Below are 13,873 nucleotides of genomic sequence, written 5' to 3' on the forward strand. Positions count from 1 at the left end.
TCACTTTCTCGTGATTTTAAAATGTTGATATATGATGAGTGGGTGCCAGTCGTTATCCCATTTCCATATGGATGACTTATCTCGGATGGGGCTCACTAGGAATACAACGCTACAATTCTATCACCTGATAGGGGTCCCCATTTCGCTTGACACCAATATTGGGGCAGCCTTGGATGAGCATTTAAATTAATCAAATTAATGGATTGAATTCGATCTCATTGATTCCGTTATTTTTTAGTTTCATTCGATTCAATTTTAAAATTGGGCAAATTTGAGTATTCGATTATCGATTTAGTTATGGGATAATGTAATTCGAGTAATCAAATTACCTTAATTTTAAATAATTAATATTTGAATATAAATTATTAAATTATATAATTTTATGTTAGGTTTCCATTCCATTCGATTTGGATCATTCCTAGCAGAATCCCAAATTCCCTTGCCATTCGGTTCAGCCATTCCCATTTTGGCTTCAGAACTTCGATGCACGGAGGCGCCGCAGCGGCACGCCGGCAGCTAGTAGTGGCACTCCCAGTCCTAGTTCCCTTCGGCTTCCACCTTCCCTTTCCAGTTCCTTCCCACCTCGCATTGCGCGTGTAGTTGGCGATTTGGCGGCCCTCCCAGTTCCCAGGTTTTGGTGTAGCTGTGTTGGTCAGATGTTGGTATTGGTAAAATGTTCCCCGTACCTGTGTTCCCCGGTGGCACTCCCCCTTCCCAATTCGGCGACGGCAACTGCTGCTACTCGACGAGTTTGCACTTGAGCAGCAGATCCACCGAGTTAGTCATAGTTCATATTTTTTCCGTAATTAATTTTAATTTTATTCGGTTAAATTCGGTTACCCGAATTACCCGAAAATTCAGTTCGGTTAAAGGGCTCAATTCGGTTGGTATGATTATGGGGTGGGGTTAACTAAAAAAATTTGATTAATTCGGTTAAATGACTGAATTGGCCGAACCGATCGATTGCACACCCTAGTTTGGAATGGTGGAAAATTTTAGAGCTCCCTTTATTTCACATTTCCTTTATCCGCATTGAACTAGTTTGGTGGCATGGGTGTCGAGACTTGTATTTGAATTTATCTGAATTTAGAAGAAATTTATCTTTATCAAGACCTTTAATTTGAATTTGTGAGAATTTACGTGAATTTAGTTCAAGTGGTCGATTGATTCAAATAAATGATTGGCTAGCTCAACCTTTTAGAGACTTCAAAAGTTATTTTTGCAGTCTAATATGTGATGCCTGATCAATCGCCCCGTGAGACAAGCGAATCAATTTGAGTAGCGAATTGAATCTAATAGATTTAAAAAAAAATGTTTTGCTCGGAACTATATAAATATATCTTAATAAACTTAAGGAACAAAAGTCAAGCTATCTACTTTTGAATTATCAAAAGCTCAAACACTTCAGCTCCTCTCTCCCGAATTGTATTTGTAGTTAATTTACTCATTCTTTATAGAAGTATCAAAAAGAATTCTTGTGCGAATCATTTAAATATTCTTTTAGAGTTAGTTCTTATGCTTTAAATTGTAAGTTTTTATGCTTCAAATTATAACTTTTAAATTATAAATCTTCATTGTGAGGAATATCCTTTTGTATTCAAACTTTCTTGTAATTTTGTGACCTTGTCCATGTTTTAGTGGAATTTAGTCTCTCGAATTCAGACCGGCCCATGTTTTGAACTTGCGCCAGCCCACATAAGAAGACCCACAATCGGCCCAGATGGGATCCAACATCCTATGGGCCATCTGGACTTCCCCGCCAAAGCCCATATCCCTCTTACAGTAACACTACTACGTTGGCGCACAGAGCGAGAGAGAGAGAGAGAAAGAGAGAGAGAGAGAGAGCGAGCAGGGAGATGGAGTCGGGAGTTCTGGTGATAATTTTCTTCTTCAATCTACTCGTCCCCTTTTCCTCTGGTAATCCTCTCTCTCTCTCTCTCTCTCTCTCTCTCTCTCTCTCTCTCTCTCATCCCTATCTTTGAGATTTGACAATCTTGAATTCTGCGTACAATCTTTCGCCCTCTCTGCAGTTTAATGTCTATTCAGTCATTCTTTATTAGGGTTTTAGGTATCAGTGGAGTGCTTTGTGGATTTGGGATTTCTCACGTTCACCCCTAACATACGCAAGAAACTACCTAAGGTTGTAATTAGTTATGTGGAAGATGCTGTTAAACGATTTATAAACCTCGCAAGTGCAACAAGTTTTAGTCTTTACCTGCACCCTGCTGTGTTCTTGTTAGAATCCATTTTAGAGTGCTTATTTCAGGTTTATTTAGTGATTTGGTATGGAGATTGATCAATTCAGTCAATGCATTTTCTCCCCAAGCTTAACAAAAATATAGTTATGATTGATTGGGATAATTGCTAAAAAAAACACAACAGAGTTGTGTATAGTCGCTGAAAAAGTTTTATTATAGACGTATTTCACTGTCGGGGAAGTTTTACATATAAAAAGTGCATGAGGGAAGTTTTTATTTCAAATGGCATGAAATTTTTAAACCTTTTTTCGGCACATGAAATTTTTTTGGACAATGTTGTCGTTTTTAGTAAAGAAAATTCTTAGGTATATAAGCATTAGTTGAATTTCTTTTTCCTGTTTTTTTTTATAAAAAAAAAAAAATTGGATTGGATGCAATATTTTTCAGGTAATAACCTTCAAATTGTGCTTGCCAAAGAAGCAATTTCCTGTAGACTGATGCAGCACAACAAGACATAATTTTAGACAGAATTCGTATCTAGGTAGGTCATGGATGCCATCAAGAAGACTTAAAGTTGGTTTGTTTAATGAAGTAACCAATTGAAAATCAGATTTTTGGTTTGATAATTGACTTCCATTGAAACAAGAAGAGATGTTGATATTTTTTTCTGGTTCTTGTTGAAATTTCTTGCTGCATTCTTTTATCATATGCATCATCACGCATGCACGCGCGCGCGTACACACACACACACACCCACACACCCAGATAGCTGGTAAAGGGTTCTCTCCTTTGCCTTTTTCTTTTGTTGTGTGTTGTGTGTTGGGGTTGGAGTGGAGAGTGGTTGTGGTAGGAGGTGTATGGGGATCCAAAAACAGCTAACATGTGTCCCATTAGTGGACTCAGTGGTGCAAAATAAGTGATGTCATTAATGTATTATTTTTAGTGAAAGTGAACAGTTGTGTTTTTATCTGCCATAGTTGGCCCCAAAAATTAAAAAAAAAAAAAAATTCAATGAAACTCTAGCAGGGGGGGTTCAATGAAATTTTTTGTCGTTGACTGCTAGGTTGTCTTGAAAATTGATCCAAGAGGATTTATTTGATAAGGCTTCTTCCTATACCTATGAATTCCATTGGACCTAGAAATGATACATTGGAAGAATCTTTTGGGTTTTCCAATATCAATTGGTTGATTGTTTTGCTCTTGTATATTCCAAAAGGAAAAAAAAATCTCTGAGAGTTGTTTCCTAGATCCAAAGGAGAGTACTTGGGTTCTCCCAATAACTAAAAAGTGTATCATGCCTGAATCTAACTTGGGTTCACGGTGGTGGGGGAACTGGATCGGAAACAAGAGGGATTCTAGTTGTAAGATATCCAATGAAACCTTTGCTGGAATTGATTGAGAAGAAACAATGGCACACATGGACAGGTTGGGCCATGGAAAGGGGCTCATTTCCCTTATTGCGGCCATTGAAGGTATGGTGAAGGAAGATCAATAATTTACAGTCAGCGTAGGCTTGTGATTGTGGTTTCATAACTGAACTATGAAGGCAATGAATGAAATATTTACAACTGTGTTGAATCTGTCTGTTGTTTGGCCAATTAAAAGCCTTAAGAGGTTTAAGAGTTAATCATATTTTCAGCAGTTGCATGGGGGAGACTAAGCAAGCTTCAGTGATGGATGCAGTCTGCCCAGTATTACCAGTGGAGAGATTAGAGTAGCTGAAACCTACATTAAAGACAGGGGAACAACCAGACAAAAGGAAATTTGATTGCTAATGGTGGTGTAAGACATTGTGTTTGAAGAAAGACAAATGCTTTGCTGTTGGAGCAAGATGGCAGTGGTGAAGAACTCTGTCATGTTAAACTATTAAAGTTGGTTGACTCTGTATATTTTGTGTAGAGCTTATCTTAGTTTAGCCCTCATATAGGCAGTAAAATGTTCTTACATGGATTTTTTTCTGCTTGCTTTTAGTGTAGGAATTGCAGTTCATCTTCGTTAGTGGATTACATAAGGGTGCACTAGTTCTGTTACTTCTGTATGCTTGAGATTGCATTGGAATCCCTAGTGTTTTAATAGTGCATTAAGCTGCATCTATAGCAAGAACAGGGAGCTGAATTAAGGTACTGTAGATTGTCATGGTGCTGTATTTCTGGCCATGCTGGACCAGTACAAGATGCTAATTTTTGTTGTCATCTTACTTTTATTACTGTTGCATAAATTAGTTTTGTCAACAGAATGGTCACACTGGCAAAGGTTGGGTTATCCAGATATGATGTATTCACTTTGGTGATTGTGGTGTTGATTTTGGTTGTGTTTTGAATTTTTATATGGTTGTATGCTTGTAGAATGGTGGACCATGGTTGTAGATGGACAATTTTTTTTTTCCCCTTGCGAAGTTGATTTTGTTAGGGGATGTGTATTGGGACTCTATCGAAGGATATCATAGTACAAGTTGGTGGGTTTAGTTTTGGTTCCCTAAACCCCTTCCTGGATACATTTTTGGATAATCCAAAGCCATAGACAGGGAATTTAGTTTAGTTCAGTTTTATTTTGTTACAAGACCTTGAAATAGGAATATTGTTTTTCTCTGCCAACATAGTGGCCTGGCCCCGAACACTAAGCCGATTGCACACAGTTGCAATTGTCACAGTATTTTGTGGCATTTACTTTACAGGACTCTAAAAGATTATCATATGGGTGGCACTCAGGATTGTTGCTTGATAATTTTGGATTGGAATGACCGGCCAGCCTGGGATCAACAGCAAAAAGGGTAGCTAGCAAATAACCATTGGATTGATAAGTTACCATGTTTAGCACTTGCACTTAAGTGTGTTTTGGACTGATGGCCTCATGGTAACATCATTGTAATAGTTTTTGCCTTTTTGGATTATTGTAACAGAATTGATGTGTCAGTTGGATGGCAAGCTCTGACAGAAGTCACGGAAGCCATTTTAATAGTGGCAGCATGGACCCAATACTATATGGCAAACCATTATGGCTAATGTTGCGGCACAAAATGACCTTGGGTTGTCTTCGTGGTGAGAGTGTCACGGGCTGGCAATTGCAGCCTTGCTGGAAAGCATGTGAGGCTAAGCAAATTCCATGAACTTATGACTGACATGGCTCACTGGGATTGGCTACTTGTGTGTGGTTGAACCTATAGCAATTATTGGGTTTCACATTTGACAACATTCTTTGGGGGCACTGGGTTTCAGCTGGATGCCGCTTGATGAGTGAAGGCATTATTGCTTGTGTTTGTATTAGGAGGATATCTTATCCTCCTTTCTATGTAATTCTCTCTCGTATATATTAATGAATTTCTTTTTCTATGAAAAAAAAAAAAAAAAAGTCATCATTGTTCAGCCATTTTGAATTTCATGCTAGCACATGCATGGCCAATGTGTATGCATGAAGTGGTTGTGACAATTGCTGCTGGCATCGTCATTGATTCGTAGGCAGGGTTGGTGAAACTGACAAAGGGCGTAATTGGTGAGAAATGAACCCCTATCAGTGGCTCCTTTGTGGTCAAAAACCACAAGTTTGGGCCAAATGTAGCCTTGTTGCATGTTATGCCTGTAGGACAGATTTCTTCAAAGTGTGAGGATTTTGATAATGCCTTATGAAGCTCTTGGCTTAGATATCATGCTTGCCTTTAAATGGGCCAGGGGATTTTTTTTTTTTTTGGGGGGGGGGGGGGTGGTTTGTGTTGTATTATTGCTGTATATTTTGAGTGTGTCTATAGTTATTGACAGCGTCTTTAAGACATTGTAGATTGAGACTGTGAGTGTGGTTGTAATTTTGTTTTGCGGTGTGAGATTCTATGCTTTAATATTCTGCCTGATGTTTTCATATGATGCATGTTTTTATTCACAAAAATGATACCCAAAAAAAAAAGGCTTTTTTACTCCTGAAGTTCAACAGTGTTAGCCTGCTGACAAGTTCAACATACCGATTGCTTAGGTGAAATTGCCCCGCTAACTGCTGTTGGTCTGTTTATTTAAATTTTTATGTGTTTCAAGGCTTCTAACTTCAATAGTTTCTCGCACTTCAAATGTTTTAACCTGTGTAATTGCAGGCAAACCTTCTGAAGTTTGCATTTCTCCGGGTGGTCGCTTTCCCCCATTCTCATCGGAAGGGAAACCTCCAAAAAGAGTCAGCAAGGGATCCAAAGATTTGACCCTTTGCAGGGTCTTTCGCAGAAAGACATGCTGTGATGTATCCCAAACACATCCTGCTTTGCTAACCATTAGGAGGCTGGCTTCAACAGGGGAAGCCAGCCAAGAATGCTTGCAATTGTGGGAGTTATTGGAATGTTCTATCTGTGATCCACATGTTGGTGTTCAGCCTGGACCTCCTCTCGTTTGTGCCTCCTTTTGTGATAGAGTCTTCCATGCTTGTTCAAATGCGTACTTCTCTATGGATGCAAAGATGCAGGTTTGTGAGTAATCTGAAACTTCTAGATTAGGAAATGCATCTGAAAATTGCAATGATGGTTCCACTTTTGTATATGCTAGTGGGTGTGAGTTGTCATGTGGCATGCTGCCAAGCAGATGCGATTCCTTTTAGTGATCTAATTTATGTTGCATATTCCTAAATGAAATTTGTCTGGGCAGAAACTTGTAGCGGACATTTCTAAGAAAGATAAATTTAATGGGTTGATTCTATTAATCATTGAGTTTTGAAACATCTTGGTTTAGACACACAAGATAGTGTTGTTAACTCATTCTTTTTCTAATATTAGTCCACTATCCTAATATTTTCTCGTAGAGCAACTTAATTGTAAAAAAGATGTTACCTCGTTATGGATGCTTATCAAAATCAATTTTCTGATTAGATGTACATGTCAGGTCCTAGCACCATGCGGAGTGAGTGACTTTGTTTGTGGCAGAGCTTCTGAATGGATCTCTAATGGCACAGAGCTATGCCGCGCTGCTGGTTTTGCTGTGAAACCGTCTGTTGATATATATGGTGGCACAGAAGAAACATCTTGCTATGGTGGGAAAGCCAGTCTAGATTCTATTGCTGATTCATGGAAGATTTTGCAATCAGAGGCACCCTCAAAAACTGGTGTTCAAGGGGTGTTAAAATATTTCCAGCAAAGGGTGAGGGAAATGCCATTTATTGAAAGAGTTTCTTGGGCGGTTGGAGGGATGGTTCTTACAGCTGGACTAGTGTTTATAAGGTTAGACCACTTTCTTGTTTGTACTTGTGTAATTTCATATTTTCATTGTAACATTGTGGTTTTTATTGCAAAATTTTGGAGTCATTGGTTTCTTCCCAAAGCTCAATTTGTTTGTTCTTCATATCAACCTGTTGCGTTCTTACAATTATATCATTCTTGTCTATGATGATTCTCTCTCGCTCCTGACTTGAGGAGTTTATTATTTTCCTTGATTAGTGGTAAAGCATGGAAATTTTTGTAAGAATTCAGAAACTGTTAATTGACAATAATTAAAGATTTATAACTAAAATTTTGTAAATAAAATACATCAACAACATGTATGTGGTCTATGAGGTGCAATAACTATGATACAATAACCATATGAACCATATTCAATCAATATGAATGAAATTCATAATCGAGTTTATGTATTAGTTGTGCAAATGCAAGTAGTTTAGATATAAAACGTCAAACCAAATGTTGTAGCTAACTTGAGTTCAATTAATTTTAAATTTCTAAAAGCATTCATTCCTATCCTTTTGGAAATAATTTTTATTTTTTTAAAAATGATTTATTTATACAAAATTTTCGTGTCAGGTTTTGAATATCAAATTTAAGTTTTAAGGAAATTTTGTTCCATAGTTAGCTTTTGACAAATCCTGTTACAATTCTGAGATTTTGATAAGATTTTGAATGATTTTTTGAAATTTTGACAGAAATTGACTGCCACTTTTATTTTTACGGTGGTGGAAAGATGAAATTCAGCACAATTTTGACATTTTCATTTAAATTTAAAATCCTGGTTAGTGATTTTGCTTTAGCTTCAGAAATGATTTAGATATTGTTTTATGCATCCTTGGTTTGCTGGTGGACCAAATGCTTACTATGGGTTTAGCTGACCATCACTTCTCTTAAAATTCTGTATATTCTGAGTAGCACTACATGAGCTAACTTAGGTGTGTTTGAGAGCACGGTTTTTGTTTGATTCTTGATTATTTGAGGAGTAAGGCTCAAAGTTCGTTGATTGATTTATGGAGATAAATTGTTATGCTTTGATTGGTATGTGAACTGTAGTGTAATGGTATTTCTTTTTGTTGGCACTTTAAGAGTCCGACCATGTTGGTATTTTGTGTAAAGGTATTTCAAAAGCGATTTACTATTCTCTAACAGTTATTAAATTATTTATTTAATTTTATTAACAGTATTGAACGTTTTTCGACCATTTTTTTATTGTTGTTATTGAACTTTTTGACCGTTATTAAACGTTTTCGTTAACATTTTATAACAAAAATGCTATGATTTCCTTCTTCATGACAAAGGCTTTTGTCTAAAAATTCTTTTATGATTGGTCCAGTTGGTGATTTCTTTCATATGATCATTTATATATGTCTGGGTTAACTAAGTTGTGGTGTTCCTGTCTTCCGATTGGTGAGTGCAATGAGCCTTATGTACCAATTGGAAGGGTGGTTGTATCCTAGGATAGACACCAACGAGCCTTCTGCACTGTATTTGAGGGGAAAAATCTTCCTAAGGGTAGTACTATGCATGCCTCAACCAATAGGGATGTGCAGTTTCATTACAATGAGTATAGCAGATTGTTGGAGGGCCTAAAAATTCCATGTCTTATGTTTAGGTGTCTCATTGAAAAAACACCAGAAGGAATAATTGTAAGCAGCATCTGAAATATAAAAGAACGCATAGATGTCATTAACGGATGTTTTGGCGTACCTTATTGTAGAGGGAAATTTGTTTACATGCCCTTTTGATTGATGCGAATTTACAATTAAAGAAGAATAAATGTGACGGTATATCACAATCTGAATATGCAAAGATAATTGTAAATTTGTTGCACTTAATGAATTATTCTCATTTCGATATAGCTTCCGCAATTTATAAATTGTGTAGATATAATCAATATATTTACTGAGACTATTAAGATATTTGAGAGATGCTGTGGATTATATTATATCTTGTGTAGTGGACTTCCCGCTATATTGGGTTACAGTGATGATAATTGGATCTCTGTTTTAGATGAGACAAAATTCATTAGTGGTTATTTCTTTACCCTATGAGGGGGTGTTGTGTCATGGAAATTATCCAAACAAATTGTTATAGCTCAGTCTACCATGGAGTCCAAATTTATTGCCTTAAAGATGACAAGAATTGAAGTTGAGTGGCTAAGAAATTTCTTAGTAGATATCCCTTTATAGATTAAACCCCATTCCATTTTTGTCCATGCACTGTGCTTGCCAAGTTGCAATAGTTCATACAAAGAATAAAATTTATTATAAAAAAAATTGGCATATTCGCCTAAGACATGATGTTGTAAAGCAGCTTAAGTGAGGGGATAATTTTCCTACATTATGTGAGCTCAAAGATGGATTTAGCAGATACTTTGACTAAACCTCTGGAAAGAAAGCTAGTGTGTGACTCATTGAGGGAAATGCAGCTTATGCCTATAACTGAAGGTCAGAGGTGATGGTAACCCAACCTATGTGATTTGAGATCCCATGAAGTAGGTTCATATGTGTAACAAGATATAGGTTGTCCTTGTATACACTATCATTGAATCTATTAATGTCCATTCCTATAGTGAGGATATTGTTAAAGTACAATGTGCGAGGTTGAACACACTTTCTCTTAATGAATTCCATAGCCCTTATGGGTGGTGTGCATAATTCAAGTGCATATTTGATGTTTTCAAATATATGAGTGCGGAGTGGCCACTCCTTTGTAATCTTTGCCAAGATAGCCAGAGCACTCATGAAATCTAGGAAAGACACATGGCTTATTTGCGTCAACTTGCATTGAACAACTAGCTTAAGTTTGTAATGCAGATGGTAAGCACGTTTGACTTATAATAGGAACTATGGTTCATAAAAAATTAATGTTTCACCATATTTTCGTGGGTCATGACTTATCTTCCTAGGTTTGGTTCATAGCTCAAAATGCACTAGATACGATACACTACATTTTAGCTGATTAGCCCAAATACTTTAGTGTTTCGAAATAGAGGAAGATTGTTAGTATTTTGTGTTTCAGATATTTCAGAAGTCTTTACTACTCTCCTCTAACAGTTGTTTAAATTATTTATTTAATTTTATGAACAGTTACAATAATGGTTATGACTTTTTTGTGACCGTTATCAAATTTTTTTTTTTAGCATTGTTATTAAACATTTTTTGATTGTTTTTTTACTATTAAACATTTTGTGACTGTTTTGTGATCATTTTGAAATTAATTGTTTATGTGTGTGTGTGTGTGTGTGTGTGTGTAAATGTATATTGAGGTATGAAAATGCTAGGATTTCCTTCTCCCTTACAAAGTCTTCTATCTAAAAATTCTATTATTATTGGTCCTCACGGTGATTTCTTTCATATGATCATTTATGTGTCTGGGTTTACTAAGCTCTGCTGTTTGTCTCCCAATTGGTGGGCACTCCACCAATTGGAAGGGTTTTTGTATCCTAGGGGTAGATGCCAACGAGCCTTCCACATGGTATTTGAGAGGCAAAATCTTCCCTTAGGACAGCGTTATGCATGCCTCAACTGATAAGTTTCCTAATTTTATTTTTCGCATCCTGTTTCATGTTTAGTTGAAAACTTGAGGTTTTGAATATTCTTGGAGACTGAATTTGGTGAATATTTTACTGGAGATCAGCCCTTATTGTTTGTGGAATTCAACATATCTGTTAGGAAGTTGCATTTATCATACATGTGGGGTTAGTATTTAAGCCTTTCAAGTTTGCAGCATTATGACAGTCCTAGCCATTCTTGGGCTGGGAAATCTAGGTTAAGAATTGGTGTGTATCACAGAATGGGTGGCTTCCAAGATCGTTGCAATATCTTGGAGGTACCTCATTTGCAACTCTACCTGCCAATTTGGTCTGTATTGTTCCGTAACAGCTGTTATGGGCCACTATAGATTGCTATATACTGCTAAGTTGTCAGACTAGCTATCAATGACTAAAGTAGATTTTGAGTCACTTCTTTTTTTCATTTTTTTTCACCTTTTCCCTGTATTAAAGCTTAAGAGCTCAATTTTAAATTTTCTTTTTAGTTAGTAATTTTTTTTTTTTTTTAAGTTTCATTTTAAGGTTTATTTACTTTACTTTTTAGTAATGTGTTTCTTTAATGACTAGTATTCAATTTAACCTGTATCATTTTCTCTCATCTCAATAGCATATGCATGCAGCACACATATTTGCATATTTTAATGGAAAGATGAATTTCTTCAAACACTAAGATGATTTCATGGAAATTTAAAATCCTGGTTAGTGGTTTTGATTTTAACTTCACAAATGATTTAGATATTGTTTTATGCTTCCGTGGTTCACTGAGGTGTGTTAGCTGACCATCACTTTTCTTAATAACTTTTAGATTCTGAGTTATAGTACATGAGTTACCTTAGGTGCATTTGAGAGAATGGTGTATGAGTTTCCTTAGGTGTGTTTTGCGCATGGTTTGTTTTTTATTATCAGTTGTTTGAGGAGTAGGGATCTTTGATTCATTGATTGATTTCTAGAGATAAATTCTTATGCTTTTCTTGGTCTGAGAATTGTAGTCTTTTGGTATTTCCTTTTGTTGGCTCATTGTTTAGTTGAAAATCTGAGGTTTTGAATATTCTTGGAGACTGGATTTGTGAATTTGTAAATGGAGATTAGCCCTTATTATTTGTGGTTTTTGAAAATTTGGCAGTGCATGCATGTTGGGTTAGGACTTGGGCCCTCCGTATGTGCAGGGTTGTTACTGTCCTAGCTATTTATGAGCTGGGAAGCATATGTTCAAAAATCTGCGCATAATAGCCATATTGACCAATATATAATGGTATGGGTGGCTTCCAAGACCGTTGCTATATCTTGGAGGTCCTAGTCACAACTCACAACTGTATAAGACATACAAGTCTGTTGCAAATTGCTATGGTCCACTGTAGACTGCTACATGCCGCAGCATTGTTAGGCTAGCTATGAATGACTAAGATAGATCTTTGAGTGACTTTAATTTTTTCATTTTTTTTTTTAAACTTTTTTTCCCTATATTAGAACTGAAGAACTCAATTTTATGTTGGTTTGTTGTAATCAGTAATTTTAAAAAAAATGATTTTAAGGTTTATTTACTTTGACTTTTAGTATGTATTTCTTTAACAGCTAGCATTCAATTAAACCTATATCATTTTCTCTTTTTAAAATAACATACATAAGCAACATATATATTGCATATTTTATGTTCCTTCAATTTTAATTTTTATATTTTTCTTACACCAAATTTGGAGATGAAAAAACATTATGTTTGCATTTATTTTTGTTCTTGTTTGAAATATGGACATTCTATATTTTATTTTTCATTATATTTATGATTTCTTAGTTTAAATTTCACTCTTATTCAGTAAGGTAGTGAACTGTATTGCATTCTTTAAAATTTACTGAAAATCATTTAAAGCATTAGTAAATAGGATTTTAGGGGTCATAATATATGAATCTGTATATTTTAACTAGTTTACTAATGCAAAAAATGAATTCACTGATGGAGCATCCATTATTCATTTCACGACATCTCGAAATAGGTGCATTTTTTTGTAAATGTGGCAAATTGCTGTAGTCGATGTGGATGTCTAGGCTCCATTATTTTCTGTAAATCCATGTCTTTAATGATTGGTTTTGTTGAATGTTTAATTTGATTCTTTGTCATTGAAGTAGATTTTTATTTCATATTCGGTCTTTTAATTTGATGTGACAAAATTAAGTGAAGCAAGGACTCCAAAATTGGAAATTGACAGTTCATGCACCAGACTTGAACAAGCACAACTCATGCCAGGCCCTAGCCTGGTGTAATAAGACAAGCATTTTCTGATAATTCTCTCCTAAATTTAGATTACCCTTGTCATCCTTATATCAAAAAATATCAAAACTGAAATTTCCTTCATAGTTTGGTCTCCCTGTGATTGCATAATCTATTATTTATATATTTATATTTTTGGGACCATGCAGCAACAGGAAAAGCTACAGCCAACGCCAGAAGCTAGCTGCTATTCAGCGAACTGCTCGGAAACTGGAAACTAGGATGAGCCATAAGTCTTCTGTTGATCAAGGAAATAGGAGAAGACGTGGGAGATGAATGTAACTTTTTGTATGTGAATAATAATATAATCTGTTGTGATAATTTATATGTTTGTCAAGATTTTGCTATTCAAATGTGAATTCATGCCCCCTTACCCCTTCATCTTTTTCCCTTTTTATTAATGGAGGACTGTCTTTTCCAGATGTTTTAGCTTTCATTTCCACATACAGATTCAACTTAGGGTGTGTTTGGATGTGTTATGGTTGTCAGTCTTGAAAAAAATTATGGCTGCTAAGGTTTTGCAGCCCACCCACAAAACTGAGATGACACTGCCTTGTTTTTACCTCTTTCCCGAGGTTCGACCACTTCAATCCTAAAATGAAATGGATATTGTTCATCAAGAGGCATAGAAGTTTGTTGAAAAAGACTCCCCATCTTTATTTTTTGGTCCCCTTCTT

The 13,873-nt window shown here is 35.9% G+C and overlaps 1 protein-coding gene across 1 annotated transcript; it reads left to right on the forward strand.

Annotated features, from left to right (window-relative positions):
• The first annotated feature begins 403 nt into the window (after nt 1–403).
• LOC131154528 (folate-binding protein 1) lies at nt 404–13,618 on the forward strand. Its single transcript, XM_058107351.1, has 5 exons — nt 404–777; nt 1,639–1,917; nt 6,274–6,632; nt 7,046–7,380; nt 13,346–13,618. The coding sequence occupies exons 2-5, from the start codon at nt 1,857–1,859 to the stop codon at nt 13,470–13,472; spliced, it is 882 nt and encodes a 293-aa protein (XP_057963334.1). The 5' UTR covers nt 404–777; nt 1,639–1,856; the 3' UTR covers nt 13,473–13,618.
• Nucleotides 13,619–13,873: the final 255 nt, after the last annotated feature.

The sequence above is a fragment of the Malania oleifera genome, chromosome 4 (genome assembly GCF_029873635.1).
Source record: "Malania oleifera isolate guangnan ecotype guangnan chromosome 4, ASM2987363v1, whole genome shotgun sequence".
Classification (NCBI taxonomy): domain Eukaryota; kingdom Viridiplantae; phylum Streptophyta; class Magnoliopsida; order Santalales; family Ximeniaceae; genus Malania; species Malania oleifera.